At 40.0% G+C, this 27864-nt stretch overlaps 1 protein-coding gene across 3 annotated transcripts in view; it reads left to right on the top strand.

Annotated features, from left to right (window-relative positions):
• Positions 1-27864, top strand: part of med13a (mediator complex subunit 13a) — a 174094-nt gene that overhangs the window by 96493 nt on the left and 49737 nt on the right. For 2 of the 3 annotated variants that reach the window (XM_072243538.1, XM_072243540.1), the window contains 8 exons: positions 3832-4527; positions 19762-19984; positions 21024-21114; positions 22438-22556; positions 22964-23054; positions 23588-23802; positions 24105-24301; positions 25512-26443. In XM_072243538.1, the coding sequence (XP_072099639.1) occupies positions 3832-4527; positions 19762-19984; positions 21024-21114; positions 22438-22556; positions 22964-23054; positions 23588-23802; positions 24105-24301; positions 25512-26443 (2564 nt within the window). The remainder of the gene's footprint in view (positions 1-3831; positions 4528-19761; positions 19985-21023; positions 21115-22437; positions 22557-22963; positions 23055-23587; positions 23803-24104; positions 24302-25511; positions 26444-27864) is intronic. The other variant, XM_072243539.1, reaches the window with a different exon arrangement.

Raw genomic sequence — 27864 nt, 5'->3', positions numbered from 1 at the left:
GACCAGACTATGTAACAGTTTCTTCCCCCAAGCTATCAGACTCCTCAATACCCAGAGCCTGGACTGACACCAGCCTACTACCCTCTACTGTGCATATTGTCTTGTTTATTATTTATTGTAATGCCTGCACTGTTTTGTGCACTTTATGCAGTCCTGGGTAGGTCTGTAGTCTAGTGTAGTTTTGCGTTGTTTTACGTAGTTCAGTGTAGTTTTTGTATTGTTCATGTAGCACCATGGTTCTGAAAAACGTTGTCTAGTTTTTACTGTGTACTGTACCAGCAGTTATGGTCGAACTGACAATAAAAAGTGACGACTTGACTTTAGTTTCTGAGGCTATATCTTTACTGTCAGTGTTTCTTTAATCCATGAGTTTTAATTTTGCTAACATTTGTTACTGTATTTTAATGGTCCATTAGTAATAGTCCTTAATAGTGGGCAGCAATAAGTATCATATGAAACAAATTGGATCTCCTGTTAGGTAACGAATTAGGGCAAGTGACAAAAGTCTGTGTAGGGGAGCACTTTGGTTCCAGTGATCATAACACCATTAGTTTCAATTTGATCATGGACAAGGATAGATCTGGCCCTAGGGTTGAGGTTCTGAACTGGAAGAAGACCAAATTTGAAGAAATGAGAAAGGATCTAAAAAGCATGGATTGGGACAGGTTGTTCTCTGGCAAAGATGTGATTGGTAGGTGGGAAGCCTTCAAAGGGGAAATTTTGAGAGTGCAGAGTTTGTATGTTCCTGTCAGGATTAAAGGCAAATTGAATAGGAATAAGGAACCTTGGTTCTCAAGGGATATTGCAACTCTGATAAAGAAGAAGAGGGAGTTGTATGAAATGTATAGGAAAAGGGGTAAATCAGGTGCTTGAGGAGTATAAGAAATGCAAGAAAATACTTAAGAAAGAAATCAGGAGGGCAAAAAGAAGACATGAGGTTGCCTTGGCAGTCAAAGTGAAGGATAATCCAAAGAGCTTTTACAAGTATATTAAGAGCAAAAGGATTGTAAGGGATAAAATTGGTCCTCTTGAAGATCAGAGTGGTCGGCTTTGTGCGGAACCAAAGGAAATGGGGGAGATCTTAAATAGGTTTTTTGCGTCTGTATTTACTAAGGAAGCTGGCATGAAATCTATGGAATTGAGGGAATCAAGTAGTGAGACCGTGGAAACTGTACAGATTGAAAAGGAGGAGGTCCTTGCTGTCTTGAGGAAAATTAAAGTGGATAAATCCCCGGGACCTGACAGAGTGTTCCCGCGGACCTTGAAGGAGACTAGTGTTGAAATTGCGGGGGCCCTGGCAGAAATATTTAAAATGTCGCTGTCTACGGGTGAAGTCCCGGAGGATTGGAGAGTGGCTCATGTTGTTCCGTTGTTTAAAAAAGGATCAAAAAGTAATCCGGGAAATTATAGGCCAGTGAGTTTAACGTCAGTAGTAGGTAAGTTATTGGAGGGAGTACTAAGAGGCAGAATCTACAAGCATTTGGATAGACGGGCTTATTAGGGAGAGTCAACATGACTTTGTGCGTAGTAGGTCATGTTTGACCAATCTGTTGGAGTTTTTCGAGGAGGTTACCAGGAAAGTGGATGAAGGGAAGGCAGTGGGTATTGTCTACATGGACTTCAGTCAGGCCTTTGACAAGGTCCTGCATGGGAGGTTAGTTAGGAAAATTCAGTCGCTAGGTATATATGGAGAGGTGGTAAATTGGATTAGACATTGGCTTGATGGAAGAAGCCAGAGAGTGGTGGTAGAGAATTGCTTCTCTGAGTGGAGGCCTGTGACTAGTGGTGTGCCACAGGGATCAGTGCTGGGTCCATTGTTATTTGTCATCTGTATCAATGATCTGGATGATAATGTGGTAAATTGGATCAGCAAGTTTGCTGATGATACAAAGATTGGAGGTGTAGTAGACAGTGAGGAAGGTTTTCAGAGCCTACAGAGGGATTTGGACCAGCTGGAAAAATGGACTGAAAAATGGCAGATGGAGTTTAATACTGACAAGTGTGAGGTATTGCTCGTTGGAAGGACAAACCAAGATAGAACATACAGGGTTAATGGTAAGGCACTGAGGAGTGCAGTGGAACAGAGGGATCTGGGAATACAGATACAAAATTCCCTAAAAATGTTGTCACAGGTAGATAGGGTCGTAAAGAGAGCTTTTGGTACATTGGCCTTTATTAATCGAAGTATTGAGTATAAGAGCTGGAATGTTATGATGAGGTTGTATAAGGCATTGGTGAGGCCGAATCTGGAGTATTGTGTTCAGTTTTGGTCACCAAATTACAGGAAGGATATAAATAAGGTTGAAAGAGTGCAGAGAAGGTTTACAAGGATGTTGCCGGGACTTGAGAAACTCAGTTACAGAGAAAGGTTGAATAGGTTAGGACTTTATTCCCTGGAGCAGAGAAGAATGAGGGGAGATTTGATAGAGGTATATAAAATTATGATGGGTATAGATAGAGTGAATGCAAGCAGGCTTTTTCCACTGAGGCAAGGGGAGAAAAAAACCAGAGGACATGGGTTAAGGGTGAAGGGGGAGAAGTTTAAAGGGAACATTAGGGGGGGCTTCACACACAGTGGTGGGAGAATAGAATGAGCTGCCAGACGAGGTGGTAAATGTGGGTTCTTTTTTAACATTTAAGAATAAATTGGACAGATACATGGATGGGAGGTGTATGGAGGGATATGGTCCGTGTGCAGGTCAGTGGGACTAGGCAGAAAATGGTTCGGCACAGCCAAGAAGGGCCAAAGGGCCTGTTTCTGTGCTGTAGTTTCTGTGGTTCTATGGTAAATAGAAACTCTGTAGCATTTTTATAACCTCATTACTAATTTCCATTTTGTTTTCAAATATTAACATGTTGGTGTACTTTGAAGCATGGTTAATTGTATTCAGATACCAGTGAAGTTTATTGCTATTGAATCCAGATTTTATAATCCTTTGTATGTAAGCAGTACTGCTCCTGAATTGGACTGTTGAAGTTTTTATGTAACAATAAGTGAAATTTGGTAACAATTATTTTCTGCCCATGAAATACTCCCATAGAAAATTGGTAATATGCTTTGAGATGTAATTTAGCAGTGCTATATCCAGTAACACATGGAAAATCAGTTTTAGATCGCTTCCTGATCCTCCTATGATTTTAATATAGGCTAGTAAGGACAGAGTTAGAAACTCTATAAGATATAATGGGCAAGGCAGATGATGAGCAGAGTTAAGAATGAGCTTATGATGGACTGTTGAAGCTGCTTCTGGTAAAGTTGAATTGGGGCTGAAATACATGGTGACATTTTCATCAACATGTTGAGGAAAGAGTGCTGTGGACAAATTAAAACTAGGTAATTTTCATTCTTGGCTACAGGCTGTCCCTGGGTTAAGAAAGCCCGATTTAAGGACACCTCTACAAATGAAGGAGCTCCCATAATATCAAAGTGTAATGTTATCTAATCTGTTTATTTAGAGATACAGTGCAGAACAGGCCCTTCCAGCCCAATGAGCAGCACCACGCAGCAGCCCACCTATTTAACACTAGCCTAATTACATTGCAATTTGCAATGACCAATTAATCTACTACAGATACGTCTTTTGGACTGTGGGAGGAAACCGGAGCACCTGGAGGAAACCTGCAGTCATCGGGAGAACATACAAACTTGTTATAGTTGGCGCTAGAATTGAACTCCAAAATCTGCACCCATTTGTTTTTGATAACTAAAGATTGACTTCATTCCCTTGAACAGTAACTCCTCATTTGAATGATCTTGGATATCTCTAGTCACCTTGATGTGAACAGAACTGCATCCTTTTTCTAAAAGAATCTTTTATAATTATTTTGCAGGCACAAGAACAAAAGAGGGACTGGAATGCAAGGACAGTCTCAGCCTCCAGGACCACAACTGCCAACAGCTCTCAAGCACAAAATAAATGACAAGCAAGACAAAGGGGATAAACAACAGAAGCGGCCACAAACTCCATTCCATCACCGTAATTCAGCATGCGATGATGTTTCAATGGAACAGGACTCAGCCAATCACAGACTTGGAATCAGGCCGCAGGACAGTAGAGGAAGATACCCAAATGCGAGGCCTAGTGACCATAGCTCCTCAAAATCCTCACAGTTGCACATGCCAGAGATGGCAAACTCACCACCACCACCGCCACTCAGCCCTCATCCGTGTGAGAGGGGTGAGGAAGTTGTAGATACATTTAAAAACCCATTGACACCTCACAGTCAACCATTCTGCCAGATGCCTGCACCAGATCCACTACTTCCAGCCAAAGCTGTAGAGGACAGGATGGAGGCACTTCCCACCCAGGCTTTCCCGTTGGGTTTTCCAGAAGTTTTGGAGCCTACAACATACAACAGTGGTGCTGTACAGTTGGAAGATGAAGGGAGTGCTGTCACGTGGAAGTGTTATCGATTACCCTCCCAGGTGGATGATGATTTTACTCCACCGCAGCTGCCATTAGATAAATACAGGGAGGAGTACACTGCAGCAAGTAACTCAGAACGTACACTTCCTTCTGCCTCAGAGTAAGTGTTGCAGTAAACCATTTTTTATGTTTTTATTTCTTATGTTTTTATAGTTGCGCATCCATAATGGAAATTTTGAGGTGGTATCCATTTCATTAGTAAAGTTTAGACTTTAAAGTGATTACACAGTTGCAGTTTCGATAACAAGTAGTTGAATCATCTATGTAGATCAAGAAAATCCTAAATATGATCTTTCTTGTACTGATTTAACAATTTGCAGAAAAATGAGATGGTGATTGGAGGTAGCATCTCTAAGGAGCCTCACTCCTGATTGGTAATGAGTTAGAACATGCATTATCATTTGTTCCTTTGTCTAGGTACACTTAGTTGAATAAATGTTCCTGATGTTCACCATGGACATTTTTAGTGCTATGTATGTTTCAACATTTAGATTCATGTCAGATACTGATCGGTCCATAAAATAATTAAATTACTAAACTGCATCAATTGAGCTCTTGTAAATTTGAATATTCACAAAGAATGGCTTATCATAGCACAAGGTACAATGCCTACTTTTAAGAAAAGTATTCTGTCTCCTCCCCCCGGTAGAGTTTTCATGTTTTATTATTTTATTACATTGAATCACGGGATTTAATTTGGCTTTTTTTTGGATGCTGATCAACAGAAAAAGACTCTTTTGTGTCAAAGTGAAAGCAGATCTCTACTGGGTTGAATCATTCTTGCCTTTTTCCATTTTGATACCTGAATTTATCAACAAGATAAAGAAAATTAGTTGTGAAGATGAAAAATTCACCATTGGTTGGGCAATGTATTGTATGTGTTTAGAAAAAGCCACTTTCAGCAAAGCATTGGTAGAAACTTGAGAGTGGAATATCTGCATCCATTCCTTAGAATATTGAGGAAGGACATTTCAAAGTAAGGAAGCAAAAATTTACCTGATAATTGGTGAATATAGTTGAATATAGCCAATTCTGTATAGTTGAATAGAACACTAAAATATCTGAAATGGGAAACATTTTGTGTCATGGTAGGCCAGTTCAATGAAAACTTTAACAACTGCAAAAATGATTATTCAACTGCTTTTGAGCTAATTTGAAATATGAGCTGATCAGAATCTGGTATTGGTGACAGTCTGAAGCACCAGTGTTGAAATGTGCTGAGCTTTACTGGTTCTACAGTGTAGAAACTTAGAATAAAGTGAGTACATTATCCTGGCTGAGGATCAGTGATATTCGGATGCTCAGTCTTTTAGATTTGTATCCTGGTTCTTTCACTTGATTCTTTTGGAAAGCAAGAGGATGGAACTTCAGATAAGAAGCTTCCAGTAAGGCACACTTGGAAGCAGCGTCCACTCTGGTCCAGTTAAAGGTGTAAAGGTTTGTCTTGTGTGTCTTTTTTTTATGATCGCAAGTCACTGCTGGATATTAAGTACTAGTTTTGGTGTTACCTGGACGTTGTGGTTGTTGGCTTCAGTTGTTTCCATGACTTGTGTTGATTTTTCCCTTCTCTTGGGTGTTGGTTTTATAATTTTTTAAAAATTTAATTGGGTTATTTCGGGTTTCTTGCTTTATGGCTACTTGTTAAGCAAATAAATCTCCAAAGTTGTATATTTTATGCATTCTTTGATAAATATACTTTGAACTTGAGCTTTTGAACTTATGTACTGTTGGACAGTGTGTGGTCCAAAAAGTGTGAGTGATTTTCTTGGATGTTTTTATTGTGATCGCATGAGCCTGCTGGACATTGGCAATGTACAACACTGCAAATCTGGTACATTAGTGCAGGAGTCCCCAACCGTTTTTTAGCACCGCGGACAGGTTTAATATTGACAATATTCTTGCGGACCAGCCGACGGGGTGGGGGGGGGGTGGTGTTCAAGTAAGGTTAAATTCACCTCAACATGTCTTTTACAGTTAGGGTTGCCAACATTCTCACTCCCAAATAAGGGACAAAAGTAGCAGTCAAATCCTGGTACTTTTTAACCCAAGAAAGAGTACCATGACCATGAAGCTTTGCACGAGCACCTGTGTGCGCATGTGCGTACGTGCAGATTTCTCCCCCCGCAAATCGGTTTTGCCTTCATCTTCCCGACTATATATACATTATTTGTACTTTATATAGGCTGTGTATTTATCATATTCCTGCTTTTACTATATGTTAGTGTTATTTATTTTCGGTTTTATGTGTTATTTGGTATGATTTGTTAGGTTATTTTTTGGGTCTGGGAACGCTCAAAAAATTTTCTGATATAAATTAATAGTAATTGCTTCTTCGCTTCACACCATTTCAGCACGAAAGGTTTCATAGGAACACTCTAACTTAGCAGGGGAAATACGGGACAAACCAATTTAGCCCAATATACGGGATGTCCCGGCAAATACGGGATAGTTGGCAACCCTATGTTCAAGTTCAACAGTGCGTGATAGGGAATGAGGAAAGGTGCAGCTGACTCGTATCGTTTCCTCACGGCCCGGTAGCACATGCTTTGCGGCCCACTGGTTGGGGACCGCTGCGTTAGCGAGATTGACAGTGGGGGGTTGTGTTGCCTTGGTTGTGGTGAGGACTAGCCCAGACCATAGGGTCGTCTTTTGTAGTCGCCCAGGGGAGGTGATAACGAAGTGGTGCAGGAGAGGCATCTGGGGGGTATGCTGGAATCTGTTCTGTGTTGGGGGCTGGCCCTTTCTGTCGATACTGCCCTCCATTCGCTCAGTAGAACAACAAGCTGGACACTCATGGACTGAAGCTAAATATATTTTTTCTTGGTGCCTATGCTTTTCTGACATTGTAACCATATGTGCTATGTGCAGTGTGCTGTTGCTAATGTGTTTTGCAGTTTGGCTTTGGAGGAACACTGTTTTGTTTCGCTAGATTCATGTTTGGTTGAATGATAATTAAACCTGAACTTGAGAGCTTGGTCTTTGGGATGATGCTAGCAGTGAAGAATGTCTTCAGCTTCCCATTTTCTTGCTGTCAGGATTTTCTTTGACATGGCCTTGAAGGTTACGAAGCAGAGCATTATATATCCACCTCAGTTATTTGTCTGCATTCATTGAAGTTTGTGTCAATGAGATTGAATCTGATCATGAAAGTTCTGATGTTTTGAGGCTAAACATTGAGTTCCCACAAAGTTCCCTTTTGGGTTGTGGTCATTGCTGACAAAACTGGTGCTTATCACCTATCCTAGTTGCCCTGAGAAAACGATATGCATCTTGAACAGTTTAATACAATTGACAGCTTTTCATTGCTAAAGACAAGTTCACAATATTTTTATCCACAGAATAACTTGATATTCTCTGAAGTCGCATAAGCCAAATCCAGTAGGAGCTAGTGATATGACCTAACCATTTTTAAAAATATAAATAGCAGCCCAGTAGCATTTGATGTATTTTATTTAAAATATTCCTTACTTTTCAAACAATTCATGCCGAACTCCCGTGGTTGATTAATCCTGTTGTATCATGACTACATTTGAACTGCTTATTGAGTTTTTATTATTTTCTGTGTATCATTGGCACTTACTAATTTCTATTATTCATGGCATCAACCAATAATAGATTGAAGTATTTAGAGGTTTTGGAGTATTGTGAGTTGTTTTGGGCCCTAATATCTGAGGAAGGATGTGCTAGCATTGGCAAAGTCCCTGAAGAATGATCCCAGAGATGAAAGGTTTAACATATGAGGAACATTTGCTTGCCCTAGGTCTGTAATCGCTGGAGATTAGAAGGATGAGGCAGTGGATAATTGAATACATTGCTGCAGAGGTTGATAGGTTCCTGAATTGTAAAGGTGTCAAAGGTTATGGAGAAAAGAAAGGAGAAATGGTTGAGAGGGATAATAAATCAGCCATGATTAAATGGCAGAGCAGACTAGATGGGCTGAATGGCCTAATTCTGCTCCTATGTCTTATGGTCTAAATTTTTGAATGTTTTGATATTAATGAGAATATGATCAACTGATTATAAGAAGCATATAACCTGTAACACAGAGGTATTTCTGTATAATATGAACAGTGGTTGTGTATAGTAGAGAAAAGTCCAATATCAGTTCATTAAATGGTTCTGATCAAACTTTATGGGACATTATCCACTATTCCACTGCTTTCAAGCAATACTCATCCAATTATATAGTTTTTATCAGAACCATTTGATGAACTGACTGTGTGGAGTTTTCTCGACTGCAAACAGCCATTGTTCTCACAATACTGAAATATGCAGTTGTATCACTGGTCACGTGCTGTAACTGTTCATTATAACTGTTGTCAATATTCATTTTATGATGGAGCATATTATGACACTTCAATGCAGAAGACACAGCTATGGAGACTTTCCCACATACTCATCTATCAACCTATTCCTTGTCCCTTGTGCTCATCAAGGTACACCGATACCACTTGGCAAAGTCTGCATTCTCACCATTCTGGGGGTGGGGGTGGGAAATAAAGTTTTATATTGAATTTGTTTAAAAAAAAATTCAAAATGACTATTTTGCATCAATAACCTCTAGATTTGCTTTTTCCCCACCAATAAGATCACATTTTTGATCTATGCACCGTTGTCCAAAGTTTTCTTAACTCCAAAGATCTTTTCAAGCATTGCTCAGCTGTCTTCTCTTTCCTGATTCTTAATACTGTGGTAATAAATGTGTTTGCTGCTTGGGCTGCTGGCACTAACAACAAGGGTAGCAATAACGTGCAGTGGTCAATCGCTCCATGGATGTAACCAATTCTGAACAAGCTTCACCTTGTCTATTTAAGCATATCAAAAATTGGCTGAAATGTGTAAGAATACTGGAGTCTGGCTCCAAGTGTACTTATTTTTCTGACTCCCCGGTGTTCTTGATTCTGGTTCTGGTCAACGCAGGGCCCACATTTCAACCGAGGCTCTAGCTGCAAGTTTATTGATGTTTGTGAACCTTTTTTATAGAAACCGTACTCCCTGGTGTCATTCAGATAAAGCTTGATAAAGTTCAATATAACTTTTCAACACTTCCCTTCTGGAAGTAGCTTGCTTATACTTCTGTGATTGCCTTGCATCACAAATTGCAGTCATATTTTAAAAATTTGTGCTTCCAACTCCTTTTGCAAATCTATATCCTGCAACTAATTTTCCAAGTTGTTTGTGATCCTTTTATTTGCAAAATGGAATCCTTTTCACTTATGAGTTTGTTAATCTTTTACCCATACTGTAAAATTATTAATTCTTATTGCACATTGCTGTGGCCTTTGTCTTTTTTAAAATACTGTTAAAAGGGATGCACCCGTTTAACCAAAATATTGAGGTAAAGACTGAGCTTGGATAAGTAAAGCATAATGTTTGTTATTCCTTTATAATTGGTAATGATATAGCTATTTTAAGTTGCACAGTAATGCATGCAAGCATACTAAGATCCCAGAAGGCAGGAGTTTTCCTAATGATGTAAGTTACAGCCATTTAGCAGTTGAGAGGGTACTGATTTTTGTATTGGTACAGCTATTCACTAACTGTATGGAAGTAAAATAATGCTTGATTACTTTTTTTTTTCCAAATCAAGTATTTATTGAACATCTCAAATTTGAATATCCCAAAAAATAAAATTCCAAATGTTTCTGCAGTAAAGATCCAAATTCTCTTTTCCCCGCACTCTCATGAGCTCCTATCCCCTACTCCACAAGATCCACACATGTGGATAATCCTTAACGCAGATGTGTACCAGGGTGAAGGAAGCCCGTCCTCTTTCTGATTCTTCTGTCATTCATGCTTTTTGATCTCCTGCTGCACTCTGTTCCTTATTGCACTAATGGGCACAGTCCTCAGCAAATAATCAACACACTTCTGGCAAATGGATTCAGTTAGCATACAGTGAAGTATGCAAGGCCTACAATATGGAAATTATTTAAGGCATTTAACATCAGGATTCCATGCTATTGAGATACAGACCTTTTTATCTATGGTCCAGATGGTTAAATTAGTGCACCCCCTTGCTGAAGGAATCTGCAACTGTTTCTTTAGATGTCCTAAAATCTTTTTAGTTTAAATATATCTGAAATGGCTGAATAAATAGAATTGTAGAATACTTAATTATCAAGATTGGAAAATAATATCCTTTAATTGCTGAGATGCAAGAGGTTTTTATTTTACTTTTAGAATCATTTTGGATCTTCTGTGCAAAAAGGCCACAGTCTCCTATCAGACTGGAACCATTATGCAGTCACACCCATATGTTAGTTAACCACTGGAAAGATAAACACAACTAATTGACATTACTGTATCTTACTGAAAATAAAATTGACAGTTTCAGATCATGATTTTTCCAGACGTGTTAGTTTTAAGTTTGAACTAAAGTTACTGTATAAAGAGCTATTTAAATAGTTTTGTTTTAAAGTTACTCTTTTTGTGGGAAAAGTTCATTTATTAATACATCATCTCCTAATTATTATTCTCCAATACCTGGGCAGCCCAGCTCAACAGTAGTTTTGAATGAGTTGGTAGAAACCCACTTTTCTTAATGTGGTATTTTCATGTTTAATCCTGTGAATTGGGCACGTGGCCAAGCGGTTAAGGCATTTAACTAGCGACCTGAAGGTCGTGAGTTTGAGCCCCAGTGTGTTGTGTCCTTGAGCAAGGCATTTAACCACAGAGTGCTCTGTGACGACACTGGTGCCAAGCTGTATCGGCCCTTGCCCTTCCCTTGGACAACATCGGTGTCGTGGAGAGGGGAGATTTGCAGCATGGGGCAACTGCTGGTCTTCCATACAACCTTGCCCAGGCCTGCACCCTGGGGAGTGAAGACTCCATGGTCTCGCAAGACTAAAGGATGCCTTTGATCCTGTGAAGAAGTGCCAGGTCTCTGACATTGTTTATTTTCTAACTTTTCAGTTCAAAGGAAGACCTTTGCTCTGGTGAGAGGAGGTCTTGGTGAAATCATTGTGGAAAAAGTGCCTTTTACTCCTGACACACTAGACTAAAGTATAGAGCAACTTAAGTAATTATGATTGTAAACACAAGAAACTCTGCGGATGCTGGAAATGCGAGCAACACACACAAAATGCTGGTAGAATGCAGCAGGCCAGGCAGCATCTATAGGAAGTACAGCCGATGTTTTGGGTTGAGACCCTTCGACAGGACTAATGAAGAAAAGAGATAGTAAGAGATTTGAAAGTGGGAGGCGGAGGAGGAGACCCGAAATGATAGGAGAAGACAGGAGGATTAAGCCAAGAGCTGGGAAGTTCATTGGCAAAAGGGATAAGGCTGGAGGAGAGGTAGTATCATAGGACAGAAGGCCTTGGAAGAAAGAAAGGGGAGGGGAGCTCCAGAGGAAGATGGAGAACAAGCAAGGAGTTGTGAGAGGGAAAGAGAGAAGGAAAAGAAAAATAAAATAAAAAAATAAAAATTAGGGATGGGCTAAGAAGGGGAGGAGGGGCACTGGGAGGTCCTGCTTCCTTTGGTGGACAGAGCATAGGTGTTCAGCAAAGCAGTCTCCCAATCTGCGTCGGGTCTCACCAATATATAGAAGGCCACACCAGGAGCACCGGACACAGGTCTCACCAATATACTATTGTAAGTTAGTGAATATTTGATATGAGCAACACACACAAAGCTGGAGGAACTCAGCAGCCTAGACATATTCTTTGGAAAAGAGTACACTCGAAGTTTTGGGTCGAGACCCTTCATCAGGACCTGTTTAGTCCTGATGAAGGATCTCACCCCGAAACATCGACTATACCTTTCCATCGATGCTGTCTGGCCTGCTGAGTTCCTCCAGCATTTTATGTGTGTTGCTTGAATTTCCAGCATCTGCAGATTTTTCTCTTGTTTGTGATTGAACATTGATATGAAGTAATTTTGACTGTTGTTTTAAATTGAACAATTTGGCGTAAAGTTGGGTCTAAGACAACTTTGAAGAGAAATTGAAAATAGAACACAGTACAGTACAGCACAGGAACAGGCCCCTTGACCCACAGTGTTGTGATAAGCCAAGTAGATCTTGCAGTGCTTTGACATACTCTGGCTTTCCCATCTGTAGACATGACTGAAAGTGTATTAAAATAGTCGCCCCCTACAAAGAGGCAATGTCAGCTTGGAAAAAGCAACAGGGCTTTAGGCAAAGCACAGTGAGGAGAGAAGCAGATGTTAAAAGCAGAAGCCTGCAGTAACTGGAGTCATCTTTGATAGAAAGGAGGTCTTCATGGATGAAGGAAGGTAGGTGTTGCAGCCTTAACCTATAATGTCTGGAGTTTATTAATGATCTATCTTCCAGTTTGAAACTAAGTGTGAAGATGTAGCAACATCAGTGATATATCCAGGCCAAGACTGAAAAATAGGGTAGTTCTTTTCTATCACATGAGAACCAAGTAATGACCTATTCAACAAACTGTCGTAGCACTTCGAAAAGGATTGTAGTCACTATAGAGTCATAGAACACTGCAGCACAGTCCCAACTCCTATACTTAGTACATTGATTTATGAAGACCAATGTGCTAAAAGGCTTTCTTTACGACCCTATCTACCTGTGATGCCACTTTCAAGGAATTGTGGATCTGCATTCTACTGCACTCCTCAGTATGCTATGATTCACCATGAAAGACCTATCCGGGTTGGTTCCTCCAAAGTGCAACAACTCACTTGTCTGCATTAAATCCATCTGCCATTTTTCAGCCTATTTTTCCAGCTGGTCCAGATCCCACTGCAATTTTTGATAGTCTTCCTTGCTTTCCACAACACCCCCAGTCTCGGTGTCATCAGCAAATTTGCTGATTCAGTTTACCACGTTATCATCCAGATTGTTGACATAGATGTCAAACAATAATGGACTGAGCAACGATTCCTGTGGTACAGCACTAGTCACAGGCCTTCAGTCAGAGAGGTAACCATCTACTACCATTCTGGCTTCTCCTGTGAAGCCAGTGTCTAATCCAATTTATTATCTCATCCTGAATACCAAATTACTGAACCTTCTTGATCAACCTTCCATGCAGGACCTTGTCTTGCTGAAGTCTATGTAGCCAATATCCACTGCCTTGCCTTCACTAACTTTCTTGTTAACTTTCTTGAAAAGCTCTATAAGATTGGTTGGACATGTCTTGCCACGCACAAAGCCATGTTGACTATCTCTAATCAGTCCCTGTGTATCCAAATACTTATATCTGGTCCTTGAATACCTTCCAATAACTTTTCCACTACTGATGTCAGGCTCACCTGTCTATAATTTCCTGTCCTGTTCTTAGAGCCTCTCCTAAACAATGCAACAACATTAGCTATCTTCCAATCCTCTAGCACCTCAACTGTGGCTAAGGATGTTTTAAATATCTCTGCCAGGGCCCCTGCAATTTCTGCACTAGCCTCCCATTGGGTCCAAGAGAACAACTAACCATGCCCAGGGGATTTATCCATCCTAATTTGCTTCAAGACAGTGAACACCTTCTCCTCTATAATCTGTATAGGGTCCATGACCATACTGCTGCGTTGCCTCACTTCTGTAGACTCTGCGTCTGTCTCTGGAATAAATGCAGATAAAATTTAGATACCCCTATCTCTTTCAGCTCCATGCATAGATTACCAGTCTGATCTTCCAGAGGACCAATTTTGTCCCTTGCTATCCCTTTGCTCTTAATATATCTATAGAAGCCCATAAAATTCTCCTTTACCTTGTGTGCTAGAGCAGCCTTATGCCTTCTTTCCACTGTATTTCAGTGGAGTAAAGGAAATTATAGTGGCATGAGAGAGGAACTGGCCAAAGTTAACTGGAAAGAGACACTGGCGGGAAGGACGGCAGAGCAGCAGTGGCTGGAGTTTATGCGAGAAGTGAGGAAAGTGCAAGCAACACTCACAACACGCTGGAGGAACTCAGCAGGTCGGCCAGCATCCGTGGAAACGATCAGTCAACGTTTCGGGCCTGTCCTGACGAAGGGTTCCGGCCCGAAACGTTGACTGATCGTTTCCATGGATGCTGCCCGACCTGCTGAGTTCCTCCAGCGTGTTGTGAGTGTTGCTTTGACCCTAGCATCTGCAGATTATTTTGTGTTTAGGAAGGTGCAAGACAGGTATATTCCAAAAAAGAAGAAATTTTCAAGTGGAAAAGGGATGCAACCGTGGCTGATGAAAAGTCAAAGCCAAAGTTAAAGCAAAGGAGAGGGCATACAAGGAAGCAAAAATTAGTGGGAAGACAGAGGACTGGGAAGTTTTTAAAACCTTACAAAAGGAAACTAAGAAGGTCGTTAAGAGGGAAAAGATGAACTATGAAAGGAAGCTAGCAAATAATATCAAAGAGGATACTAAAAGCTTTTTCAAATATGTAAAGAGTAAAAGACAGGTGAGAGTAGATATAGGACTGATAGAAAATGATGGAGAAATTGTAATGGGAGGTAAGAAGATGGCGGAGGAACTGAACAAGTATTTTGCATCGGTCTTCACTGGACACTCAAGGATGGCAGGGAAGAGAAGTGTGCGCAGTCACAATTACGACAGAGAAAGTACTCAGAAAGCTGAATAGTCTAAAGGTAGATAAATCTCCTGGACCAGATGGAATGCACTCTCGTGTTCTGAAGGAAGTAGCTGTGGAGATTGCGGAGGCATTAGGGATGATTTTTCAAAAGTCAATAGATTCTGGCATGGTTCCGGAGGACCGGAAGATTGTAAATGTCACTCCGCTATTTAAAAAGGGGGGCAAGGAAGCAAAAAGGAAATTATAGACCTGTTAGCTTGACATCGGTGGTTGGGAAGTTGTTGGAGTCGATTGTCAAGGATGAGGTTACGGAGTACCTGGAGGCATATGACAAGGTAGGCAGAACTCAGCATGGATTCCTTAAAGGAAAATCCTGCCTGACAAACCTATTACAATTTTTTGAGGAAATTAAGCTAGACAAGGGAGATGTAGTGGATGTTGTATATTTGGATTTTCAGAAGGCCTTTGACAAGGTGCCACACATGAGGCTACTTAACAAGATAAGAGCCCATGGGATTACGGGAAAGTTACATACGTGGATAGAGCGTTGGCTGATTGGCAGGAAACAGAGAGTGGGAATAAAGGGATCCTATTCTGGTTGGCTGCCAGTTACCAGTGGTGTTCCACAGGGGTCTGTGTTGGGGCCGCTTCTTTTTAATTTGTACATCAACGATTTGGATTATGGAATAGATGGCTTTGTGGCTAAGTTTGCTGACGATATGAAGATAGGTGGAGGGGCCGGTAGTGCTGAGGAAACAGAGCCTGCAGAGAGACTTGGATAGATTGGAAGAATGGGCAAAGAAGTGGCAAATGAAATACAATGTTGGAAAGTGTATGGTTATGCACTTTGGCAGAAGAAATAATCGGGCAGACTATTATTTAAATGGGGAGAGAATTCAAAGTTCTGAGATGCAACGGGACTTGGGAGTCCTCATGCAGGATACCCTTAAGGTTAACCTCCCGGTTGAGTCGGTGGTGAAGAAGGTGAATGCAATGTTGGCATTCATTTCTAGGGGAATAGAGTATAGGAGCAGGGATGTGATGTTGAGGCTCTATAAGGCGCTGGTGAGACCTCACTTGGAGTACTGTGGGCAATTTTGGTCTCCTTATTTAAGAAAGGATGTGCTGATATTGGAGAGGGTACAGAGAAGATTCTCTAGAATGATTCTGGGAATGAGAGGGTTAACATATGAGGAACGTTTGTCCGCTCTTGGATTGTATTCCTTGGAGTTTAGAAGAATGAGGGGGGACCTCATAGAAACATTTCGAAAGTTGAAAGGCATGGACAGAGTGGATGTGGCAAAGTTGTTTCCCATGATGGGGAAGTCTAGTACGAGAGGGCATGACTTAAGGATTGAAGGGTGCCCATTCAGAACAGAGATGCAAAGAAATTTTTTAGCCTGAGGGTGGTGAATGTATGGAATTTCTTGCCACGGGTGGTAGTGGAGACCAAGTCATTGGGTGTATTTAAGGCAGAGATTGATAGGTATCTGAGTAGCCAGGGTATCAAAGGTTATGGTGAGAAGGCGGGGGAGTGAGACTAAATGGGAGAATGGATCAGCTCATGATAAAATGGCAGAGCAGACTTGATGGGCCGAATGGCCGACTTCTGCTCCTTTGTCTTATGGTCTTCTTTTAGCCCTCCTGATTTCCTCCATAAGTGTTTTCTTGATTTTCTTGTACTCAAGTACCTCATTTGTTCCTACCTGTCTGTATCTGCTATGCATCTCCTTCGTTTTCTTAACCAAGGCCCCCGTATCTCTTGGAAACAAAGGTTCCCTTGCCTTTTATTGTGACAGGAACATACAAACTCTGTGCTCTCAAACTTACACTTTTGATTTCCTCCCTTAGTACTTCTTTGCCAGAAGACAACCTATGCAATCCACACTTGCCAAATCCTTTCTGATACCATCAAAGTCAGCCTTTCTCTAATTTAGAACCTCAAACAGAGGACCAAATCTATCCTTTTCCATAATTACCTTAAAACTAATGACATTATTTTCACTAGATGCAAACTGCTCCCCTACGTAAACTTCTGTCACCTGCCCTGTTTGATTCCCTAGTAGGAGATATAGTATCACATTTTCTCTAGTTGGGACTTCGATGTACTGATTGAGGAAACTTTCCTGAACACGTTTGACAAACTCTTTCCCATCTATTCCTTTTACAATTTGTGAATCACAGTCAATGTGTGGAAAGTTAAAATCGCCTAACATCGCAGCCTTATGTTACTTGCAAGAGTCTGTGATCTCTCTGCAAATTTGCTCCTCTAAATCCTGTGGACTGTTGGGTGCTCTATAATATCCATTAATGTTGGGTGTACCTTTCTTATTCCCCATTTCTATCCACGAGCCCTCGCTAAATGAGCTCTCTAGTCTGTCACGACTGAGCACTGCCTTGACGTTTTCCCTGACTAGTAATACCATCCCTCCTGTTGCACTTACAACAATGGAAGCCAGGAGCATTGAGCTACCAGTCATGCTCCTCCTGCAACTGAGTCTCACTAATGGCTACACTGTCATAATTCCAGGTGCTGATCCATGCGCAAAGCTCATCCACCTTTCGTACAGTGCTCCTTGTATTGTACTACATGCAGCTCAGAACATTAGATCCACCATACTCAACCTTTGGATTCCTGACTTTGTATGTAGTTTTTGAGATTGCCATGAACCCAAAACTTAAAGTGGATTAGCCATACTAGCCCCTGACTTCAAAATTGGAAAAACATGCCAGAGGCTGGGGATGTTGTGGCAGATGATTTATTTGTAACTAGAAAACCTCTTTTTGCCATCTTTGTGTCATGTATACAATGGAATGCTCAGCACTTATCCTGCTTTAGATTAGCAACAGTAACACAGATATGACATGAACGGCTTTTGTATTCAAGCTTTGATCATCCTCTTTACTGCTAGTGAATAATGGTGTCCTGATTCTACATTCAATGATACTTTACAACTCCTGTTCTCAGTATTATGTTTGCATTTACACTGTTTGTCTTCATTTACACATTGGTTGTTAGTTGTAGTCTATGTATAGATTTTCATAACTTCTATTTTATTTCCTCTAAATGCCTGCAAGAAAATGAGTCCCAAGGTAGTATATGGTAACATAATAAATTTACTTTGGACTTTCATAGGAAGTGCTAGAGAGTTCACCAAGGTTGTGCCTTGCTTCTGCTGAAGCGATACAATATATTAGTGTTCCTTCAGTGCTGCGACAACATACTGGAATTGTTTGCGTAACACCCTTGTAAATGTGTCATCAGAATAAAACTGCCATTATTTTGACACTAGGAGAGCTCAATAAATGTTGCCTTGTGGGTAATGTTGGTTCCTGAGATTTAAAAGTTCAACAGTATTTACTTGGGAGCTGCTAATTAGGCATGATATGGCATTTTACTTGCTATTTCAAGCTTTTTGGTCTGTTTCACATTGGTATAATATTGGTAGGGAGAGGGAAGGGGATAAATAAAATCTATAGGTTTTTACTTGACATTGTGGTTTACTGTTAATTAAGAAATCCTAATCCACACCAGTGTTTCTTTGTAGAGGTACTTGAGAACCTTTTGAAATTATATAATACTTGCAAATGCCTTCACACTTGTTTCACAAAACTTTACACTTTTCTGAATTGAATTCTGTTTGTCTCTTTTTGCACAACAGTCCAGTCCATTGAAATCTTGGTGCAGTCTAAAGGTTTCCTTCTTGTTAAGCATTGAACCAATTTTTATATCAATTGCAAGCTGATTTATCATGCCCTCCTAATTTTAAATGTAAATCATTAACTTGTATTAAAAGTATGAAGGGACAGAGAGTAAGTAGTTGTCAAATATTACCCTTTCCTGCCATAGTTACTACAGTGGTGAGTACCTCTGAAAAAGAGGGTAAAAGGTTGGAACAGTATCCTGGATTGTTTAAAGCAACAATATTAGCGACATTCCTTTTAAATCGCATTTCTCAGCATCTACAATTAATTTTCAGACTGAGCCTTCAGAGGTCTTTGTTATTGTAGTTAGTAATTGAAAGGATTGGGAGAAAATGTAGGTTGAATACTGCCGTTTAGTACTTTTTGGTTTAGGAAAATTTTGAGTGCTCAGCCGTTGATAGCACTACCGAATGTGTGAAACAACTTTCTGGTAGTCAAAAAAGCCAAGAAATCTGACTAAAAATTACTAAAATCTCTATTAAAAAATGCCTTTTCTGAGGTAAATCTGTTAAATTATCACTACAAACAGTGAAGGGGTGAGTTCAGTAGATGAAGCAGTGCAGATGGAGTTCTGATTCTAGTACAGCTGGCCTGGGAGCGAGGTTGGATCACTGGGTGCCGTAAGGAGAAGTTGGGACTCTGGCAAGAGCTGATTTTGCTCGATCTCCGTGGTGTTCACTCTTCTCTCCAGGGTGCCCGAGCCTTTCGCTGTCCATTGTTTGGCCAATTTAAATACTGACCTAGATAGACTGAAAAGACAGGGTGTCAGTTGGGGACAAGAGCAGATTTCGATCGTTCTCTGCGATGGTCATCTACATGGCACTGAGGCTATGAAGACTGCCCCAGCTGCCAGGCTCTGTGCCTGCTAATATGATGAACGGATAATCGAGGCTTTAGGCTTACTCTGGGCTGCTCTGGGGTTTGGATCTGAGGGCTTGTTTTTGGTTCAGAATATGCTGCTGTTCCAGTACAGTTGTTTGCATGACTTGTATTTTTTTTCTTTAAATTGGGTTCTTTCGGGTTTCTTGCTTTGTGACTACCGGTAAGCAAGCAAATCTCAAGGTTGCTTAATTTATACATTCTTTGATAAGTGTATGAGGGTTCTTGAATGTGGGTTATTTAATTTTTTTGAACTTTTAAAACTTTTAGGTTGGTGGCACGTTCAAATAAGCCATTAAAGATTTCTGAAGAGCGGATTCAGACATATATCCAGAGAATAAACCAGTGTTACAAAAGTAGTCGTCTGGAGGCTGATTCTAAGTCAGAAGTTGATCCATATGCATTTGATGATGGAGATGAGGAGTTCAGCTTTCCTGATAAGAAAGACAAACAAGCCACTGAAAGGGATCCTGGAAGGAAACATGCACAGAAGGTGAGCCATGATAGATGAATTTTTCCATTGATGTTGCATTTTCAGAACAGCTTAGTTTATTGATGTCACTAAAATTTCATTTACACATGAAATTTTTGAGGCTGCAGTGTTTAAAATATCAAAAGAAATACTTTTATTCCATTTTCAAAGCTGGGCGAATAACCAAAAAGTTTTAGAGTGACAGAATTCCATCCAGAGCTTGCAACGTAGCCTTCTGAAGGCACGTACAGCAAGTGAATGGTGCAGGGGAAGGGAGATGCACAGGAAATGAGCTAAAAATGAAAATTGGAATGGCAGGTGCTGAGAAGTTTGCAGAAATAGGAAGTAGTGAAGCCAAGAAGGGCTTCAAACATAAGAATAAATTCTGACTTAGTGTTGCCTGGAACTTGGAGTCAGTATAGTTCCACAAAGATAGTGACAGGTGAGTAGAATTTAATGTGAAGTTGAACCTGGACGGCTTTAAAGAAGATAAAGAATTAAATTAACTTGGAGATTCTGCAAAAGCTATGGCATGTATGTCCATGTAATGTTTCAAGAAGAATTAAACCATAATTTAGTGAACATTATCTTTATGCTACAGTAGCAAATTCTGTGTATTAGAACAGAAATGAAGTTGACAGAATCAAAATGATGGGAGATCATTTTGGATCTCCCCCTCTCCCTTCCACTTTCAAATCTCTTACTAGCTCTTCCTTCAGTTAGTCCTGACGAAGGGTCTCGGCCCAAAACGTCGACTGTACCTCTTCCTAGAGATGCTGCTTGGCCTGCTGCGTTCACCAGCAACTTTGATGTGTGTTGCTTGAATTTTCGGCATCTGCAGAATTCCTCGTATTTGCGAAATCTTTATTCTCTTTCCCCCAGTGCTTGGTATGACCAGTGATATGTCAATAAATAGCATTGATGGTTGAAAACAGTACTTAGATGTAAATTAAAGGAAAATGCTCAAGCTTTGGGCTAATAAATATCTGGTCACAAAATTCCGCAACGCAATACCATTTGTACATGGATGCAGGTGTAAATTGTAATTTCTATATTACAGAGCGATAGTGAAAGTGCTGGCACATCTCACTCAACATTACCAGTAGAAGGAGAAGATGCTATGTCACTGTTCAATTCTGGAACAAAGCCTGGTATGGTTCACCTTTTTTCTTCTCTTTTCTGCTACTTTGTCTCCTCACTTTCAGAATTCTCAGATCAATTGAAGATAGATATTTGGGATGTATGTTTTCTATTTAGATTCCATTTATTAGCATGTTAAAAATGAGCAACAATCATGGGAAGGTTAAATATTTGGGCTACAAAATTTTGAACAGATTTTATTGATCCTCTGAATTTATTACTGCTGCTTCTAAATTGTCATTTCATTGGCGTCCTCTGATTATTGTGTTTGATCAATATCTTTTCAAATTTTTATTTTCAGAGAATCAAAAATCATTAGTTGGGTTGAGTTATTTTATTGTGACGAAGTAATCAAATACTGAGCAGGCCAGTTTTGTGTGTGTGTTAGCTTTGTATATGTTTTATTGTCAGCAGGCATTGGTCAAATCAAAAAAGCTGCTGCAGAGGAGGATATTATTTTTAAAGGGATTTCCAGGTTTAGAAAATGATTTTCTCATTTTTGTTTTCTTTCTCCCTTTTATTTTGAACTGATAGATGGGATTACATTTTCAGCTGAACTTTGATAGGATCAACACACACAAAATGCTGGAGGAACTCAGCAGGTCAGGCAGCATCTATGGGGGGGTGGGGGAAGTACAGTCTACATTTCGGCCCAAAACGTAGACTACTTTTTCCATCGATGCTCCCTGGCTTGCTGAGTTTCTCCAGCATTTTGTGCGTGTTGCCTGGATTTCCAGCATCTGCAGACTTTTCTCTTGTTTGTGATTGGATAGGATCAACTAGTTTATGTTAATTTAATGCTGTTTTCTAACTTCTGGTTTTTGTTTCAGAATTATATTAACTTTTTGCATATTTTTTTGCACTTTTGCATATCTGTTTGGATCTCTACAAAGACCTTTTAAAACAAAACTGTTGATAATTAGATAACCACATAATATCTCCAGATTTGTGAGAACAAACCTGCTTTTAAGTGCTAGTTGATAGCTTCTTTACATTAACATAGCTAAGGCTAACTGTCTCATGGGAGTGGGGGCTAGTTGTGGATGTCAGTTTTGCTTGGCATCCAATGTATTTCCTCAGGAGTCTCAATGGGGAATAAAATTGAGTGTTAAACCAGAACTTAATCTAATCCTTTATGGTTGGAGTATTATGGCCATTCTTCTGTACCATAACATCCTATCTAACAGTAAATTTTATTATACTGACCAAAGCAGGTCAAGAGGGCAGCATGTCATTTGGGAATTAGGTGTGGTGTTGCTAGCAGTAGTCATGTGTCATATATTAAAAATCCTCTAACTCGTAGAATTTTAATAGGTTTTCTTTAACTGTTGTAGATGGACAAAAGTCACCCTCGCACAATCGGACTGCATCCACCAGTCTCATGAATGAGGTTGATTTAGTTGTTTCATACAAAGACCTTGACAATCTGTTTGATGACGAGGATGAACTTGTGGTGAGATAGTTTGCTCAGTTTATACTTCCTGATGCTTTTCCTTACTTGTTACTGAAGGAATAGGTGTACAGATTTGGAATATGTAAAACGTGCAGATTTTTGTTTTTGGACATTTGATCCTGTTTGTCAATTTGCTTCTAAAACTTTCTGGATTTGTGGTGCAGGAAATATTAATTTTATTTCCTCTTAAGCGAGTATATTTACTTTTAAAATGTAGAAGAAAATCTTTTTTTAAAAAAAATATGGAAATTGCATGGTTTACTTCACACAAGTGTGAGTTAGACCTGAATTGTTAATTGTGGACCATGAACTATGGAAAAACAAAATGCTAATTTGTATAGCCATCTAAAGGAGTGGTGTAGTATGCACTATTTTTCTGAAGTGACTATTCATCTAAATGTTTTTAGCAGGCTATTTCTCGAACACATGTTGGATTGGATGAAAAAATGAGCAACAGGGATTCAAAAGCGGGGCCTTTTGATGCTTTCCCCTGTATAAGTAAGCAAAAGTTCCTATTCTGAATTTGTAATCCAGGGAATATCCATTATCTGTTGTTTATCTTAATTATTTGTTTCCTTTTTAAAAAGAAAAAAAGGTTGTCTTTGTTTTTCTGTTGCATTGCCAAATTTGAGACTTACTGTGATTTAAATGAAATATATATTTAGTGCCAATGTAAGAGTTGGTGTCTCTTTGTGCTGATCAAGGAAAAGTGTTTGTGCAACTCTTTAGTCTGCTGGTTTATGCTTATTAGAATGTCGAATTATTGGTCAGTTGTTATTGTATCTTGAACTTCAAGTTTATATATGTTCTTCCAATACCTGATGACAGAATTTTGAAATGTGTTTAATTGTAGAGCAGGTGGGCTGTGTAGTTTGGTAAATGGCTTACTCAAAAGTTTCAGCAGTTGATTAAACTGAGCTATGCCATATTTTGGTTTTGTTATCTTCTACAGAATATTGTAGTATAATCTAGTGAACTTGGATTTTTTTTTCCCCCTCAATGTTTGCTCTGTTTTGGATTTGTTCTCATAGGCTCTGCAGATCTCCAGCAAATGTTTCCCACACCTCCATCCTTGGAGCAACATGGTCCAGGCTACTCTCCAATGAATATTAACTGCAAAGAGTTTGGAGGCTTAGATAACACTCCAGGAATGACTCTAGATGGCCATCATTTTACTACAAGCTTGAGTCATTTCAAGGTTGAAGTAGAGGAGGGCATGGGTAGCCCAAAACCTTCAGAGATCAAGGTAACAAAGTTAAAAATAGTTTCTTTAAAACTATTTTGAAAAGAATATCAAAGAGGTTTTAAAAATCAATTTAATGGATTAAACTGATTATATAGACTGTAATGGTATCCACTTCTATGCTCAAAAACATCTTAATACCATGGCAACCAGATATTAATTGACATTATTGTAGGAAGCCATCCCAAGAGTCTCCTTGGGTGGAGATGAAACAAAAGGCTGTTTTCTGCATTTGATCTGGCATTATTACTAGTGTATAATCCAAAATCTGGATTAAAGTTCTCTTTCCTATTTTTCTTCCTTAGGATTTTTCCTATGTCTATTGCCCTGAGAAGTGCCAAGGCTATGTGGGTTGTACTATGTTTGCACCATTGAAAATTTTACCAAGCCAGTGTATGCCGCCCGTTAAACTGCTAGAGGAGTGTATCTATCGTCCATCATGGACAGTTGGCAAGCTAGACCTGCTCCCTCCTGTTCCTCCCATGCCGTACATCCGGGACATGTAAGTTTAAATTGCGCTGTTGGTTAATCAGGTTCAGACAATTGCAAAACTGCATTCAAACAGGAAATCGTTATTTTCAATGGATCAGAAGAGAATTAATGATAGGTTTGAAATAGAGCTACTTCCAATGACTGCTGTGTCACTGAAAGGGAAGTCATAAATTAAGATTTCTCTAAAAGGGTTAAGAATATGAAATGCTTAAACGTTGGAAGTAGAAATGATTGTAGGGTTTTAGTTGATAATTATTTGATGAAGAAGAGGGTAGAGAGTAATGCTGAAAGTAGGAGTCATTTTAGTGTTAGCAAGTTGTTACATTGATTGTTGTCTAATTGGCTTCTCTCCAGGCATCTGTTGTCATTGTTATTTGAGTGCAAAGTTGCAGTGGGCCAGTATATTATTCCCTGTTCTGGAAATGTACAGTATTTTGTCTTGCACTTTGTCAACTCTCTTGATTTTAAGGTTAATGAATCAATTCTTCGTTTCTTGTCTGTCATTGGGATTAAAAATATACTCTCAATTTTTAATCTGATTAAAGTGCAAGAAGGTACTGTTGCTTCTGTCTACTGATTCTTCATGTATCTGGTGCTTATAAGAGGCTTGGAGTTGTTTACTGTCCACTTTGTGGTGTCTTTAGATGAACAATACAGGTGAATTAATCTTGCATAGTTGAAATTGTTTTTAACCTCTAGGTTTTTGCTTTCATTGTCTTGTTGAAAATCTCTGCATTTAGTATCTACTATCATGGAACCGTGGAACAGTGGCATTGGAATGCACAATACTTAGCCCCATCATAGCCACAAAAAGAAGTTAATCCCACTAAGAATTTGGATCTGTAACTAGCAGAGTGGGTTGAACTTGTTAACCATGTTGTGTAAAGGTAAATGCTATGTATCACACAGCTTTTAGTTAGGGCCTCTTAGTTTATGATTGGAGTACAAGCAATAATCATTGTAGATTCAGCTGGAGAAAACAGTGCCACAGTTTGTTTGTGAAACTATATCTTCAAGGAAATGGTATAATTTATAATCAGTCCATCTGCTGCAGTATTTTCTTGATGGATGAGTGTTGACTTGGTGAAAATTCTATGTTTACAGACTAAGAAAACAAAAGCATTTTGTCTGTCTTGTTCTTTACATTGAATGTGTGTATATTTCAGAACTTGAATGCATTTTTGATTTGGGTTTAACTAATAATCTGCTCTGTTTTGTAGAAACATTCCCAGTGTTGGTAGTGGTATGGATCAGGATTACATTCAGACTTGCACGCCACAAATGCATACCCCATTTGGAGTGACGAATAGTGCTCCTCCCAGTAATAGTGGTGCTGGTGTTCTTCCATCACCTGCCACTCCACGCATCTCTGCCCCTACTCCCAGAACACCAAGGACGCCACGCACTCCTCGTGGTTGCGGGGGCCCAGCCAGTGTCCAAGGCTCAGTGAAATACGAGAACTCTGATTTGTATTCGCCTGCCTCTACGCCTTCAACGTGTCGCCCGTTAAACTCAGTAGAACCTGCAACAGTGCAATCCATCCCGGAGGCACACAGCCTTTATGTAAATTTGATTTTATCTGATTCCATTATGAATCTCTTTAAAGACTGTAGCTTCGACAGTTGCTGCATCTGTGTCTGCAACATGAACATCAAAGGAGCCGATGTTGGCTTATACATCCCAGACCCAACCAAAGAATCTCAGATCTCCTGTACGTGCGGATTTAGTGCTGTCATGAACCGAAGGTTTGGAAACAATGCCGGGCTCTTTTTGGAGGATGAAGTGGATATCATTGGGCGAAACACGGATTGCAGCAGTGAGGTTGAGAAACGATTAGAGGACCTCAGGAATGTTTCTCTTGAACAAGGAGAAGGAAGCCCCAAGGAGCCTCTGAAAGTGCCTGATGAGTTAATATTGCTACTTCAGGACCAATGCACTAATCCCTTCTCCCCGCTGAGATCGGTGGATCCTTCAGTAGTGGCAAAATTGCGGACAGTGGGATCACCAGTACGCGTGGAGGATAAAGATTATCACAGGGAATGTTATACGGCTTTGGAGCAGGGATATCAATTCATGGAAAATATGTCAGGAGGAAAGCTCGATGAAACACTTATGAAAAACTCTTGTTTGCATCTATGGTCAAGGAGAAATGGTGAGTTGTTCTGAATTTGATGGGTAGCAGCAGAGTTCATCAGTTTTTTGGAGTAGATTGTATTTTTTCTAATTAATGATAGAATCATACAGCACAGAAACAGGCCCTTTAGCCCATCTAGTCCATACACCTATCTACCCTGCACTGGGACCATAACTCCCCATACTTCTCTCATCCATGTACCTATCCAAACTTCTCTTAAATGTTGTAAGCTACCACATCTAATACTAGCTCATTCCACACTTGCACCACCCCAAGTGATGTTGTTTCTCAGGTTCCCCTTATAGATATTTCACCTTTCACTCTAAATCTCTAGTTCTGGCGTTACTCAACTTTGGGAGATAAAGCCTGCTTATATTACTCTATTTATACCCTTCATAATTTTGTATACCTCAATAAGATCTCCACTTATTCTGCTGCGTACCAGGGAATAAAGTCCTCACCTTTACATTTTAGAGATACAGCATGATAACAGGTCCTTCCAACCCAACGAGCCCATGCTGCCCAATTAACATACTAACCTGTGTGTCTTTGAAGTGTGGGAGGAAACTGGAGCACAAGGAGGAAACCCAAGCAGCGGGAAATGAACCCAGTTCACTGGTGCTGTAATAATGTTAGGTTAATCGCTGTGCTACTGTGTTGCCCCTATTCAACCTCTCCCAATAACTCGGGTCCTCAAGTTCTAGTCCGTTTGTTATGTGTCATGTCATATGGTGTGGATGATCAGGTCTTTCCACGACCTTGATTGTTCTTAGCAATTTTTTCTACAGAAGTGGTTAGCCATTATCAGTACTCTTCAGAAATTGTCTGCTCAGTGTCAATGGTCAAAATAATCAGGGCTTGTGATATACACCAGCTGCTCATGTGATTATCCACCACCTGCTGTCATGCCTGCATGTGACCCTGATCGTTGGGGAGCTAAGCAGGTGCTACACATTGCCCAAGGGTGACCTGCGGGCTAATGGAGGGAAGGAGTGCCTTACATCTCCTTTGGTAGAGACGTATCTCCACCTCACCACCCAAAGTCCTGGTAACATCCTTGTAAATTTTCTCTGAACTCCTTCTAGCTTATTGATGTCTTTCCTGTAGATAGGTGACAGAAAACTGCATACAATATTCCAAATTTGGCAATTCCAACATCTTGTACAGCTGTAATATAACAACCCAATTCCTGTAATCAGTGCTTTGATTTATGAAGGCGAATGTGCCAAAAACATTATGACTCTACCTGTGACACCATTTTCAAGTAATTATGGATCTGTATTCCCAGATCCCTCTGTTCTACTGCACTCCTCAGTGCTCTACTGCTCACCATATAAGACCTACCCTGTTTGGTTCTCCCAAAGTGCAACAAGACATACTTGTCTGCATTAAATTCCATCTGCCATTTTTCAGCCCATTCTTCCAGCTGGTCCAGGTCA

Source organism: Mobula birostris, chromosome 25, assembly GCF_030028105.1.
Source record: "Mobula birostris isolate sMobBir1 chromosome 25, sMobBir1.hap1, whole genome shotgun sequence".
In the NCBI taxonomy this organism is placed as follows: Eukaryota; Metazoa; Chordata; class Chondrichthyes; order Myliobatiformes; family Myliobatidae; genus Mobula; species Mobula birostris.
This window is presented reverse-complemented; position numbering and strand designations above follow the sequence as displayed.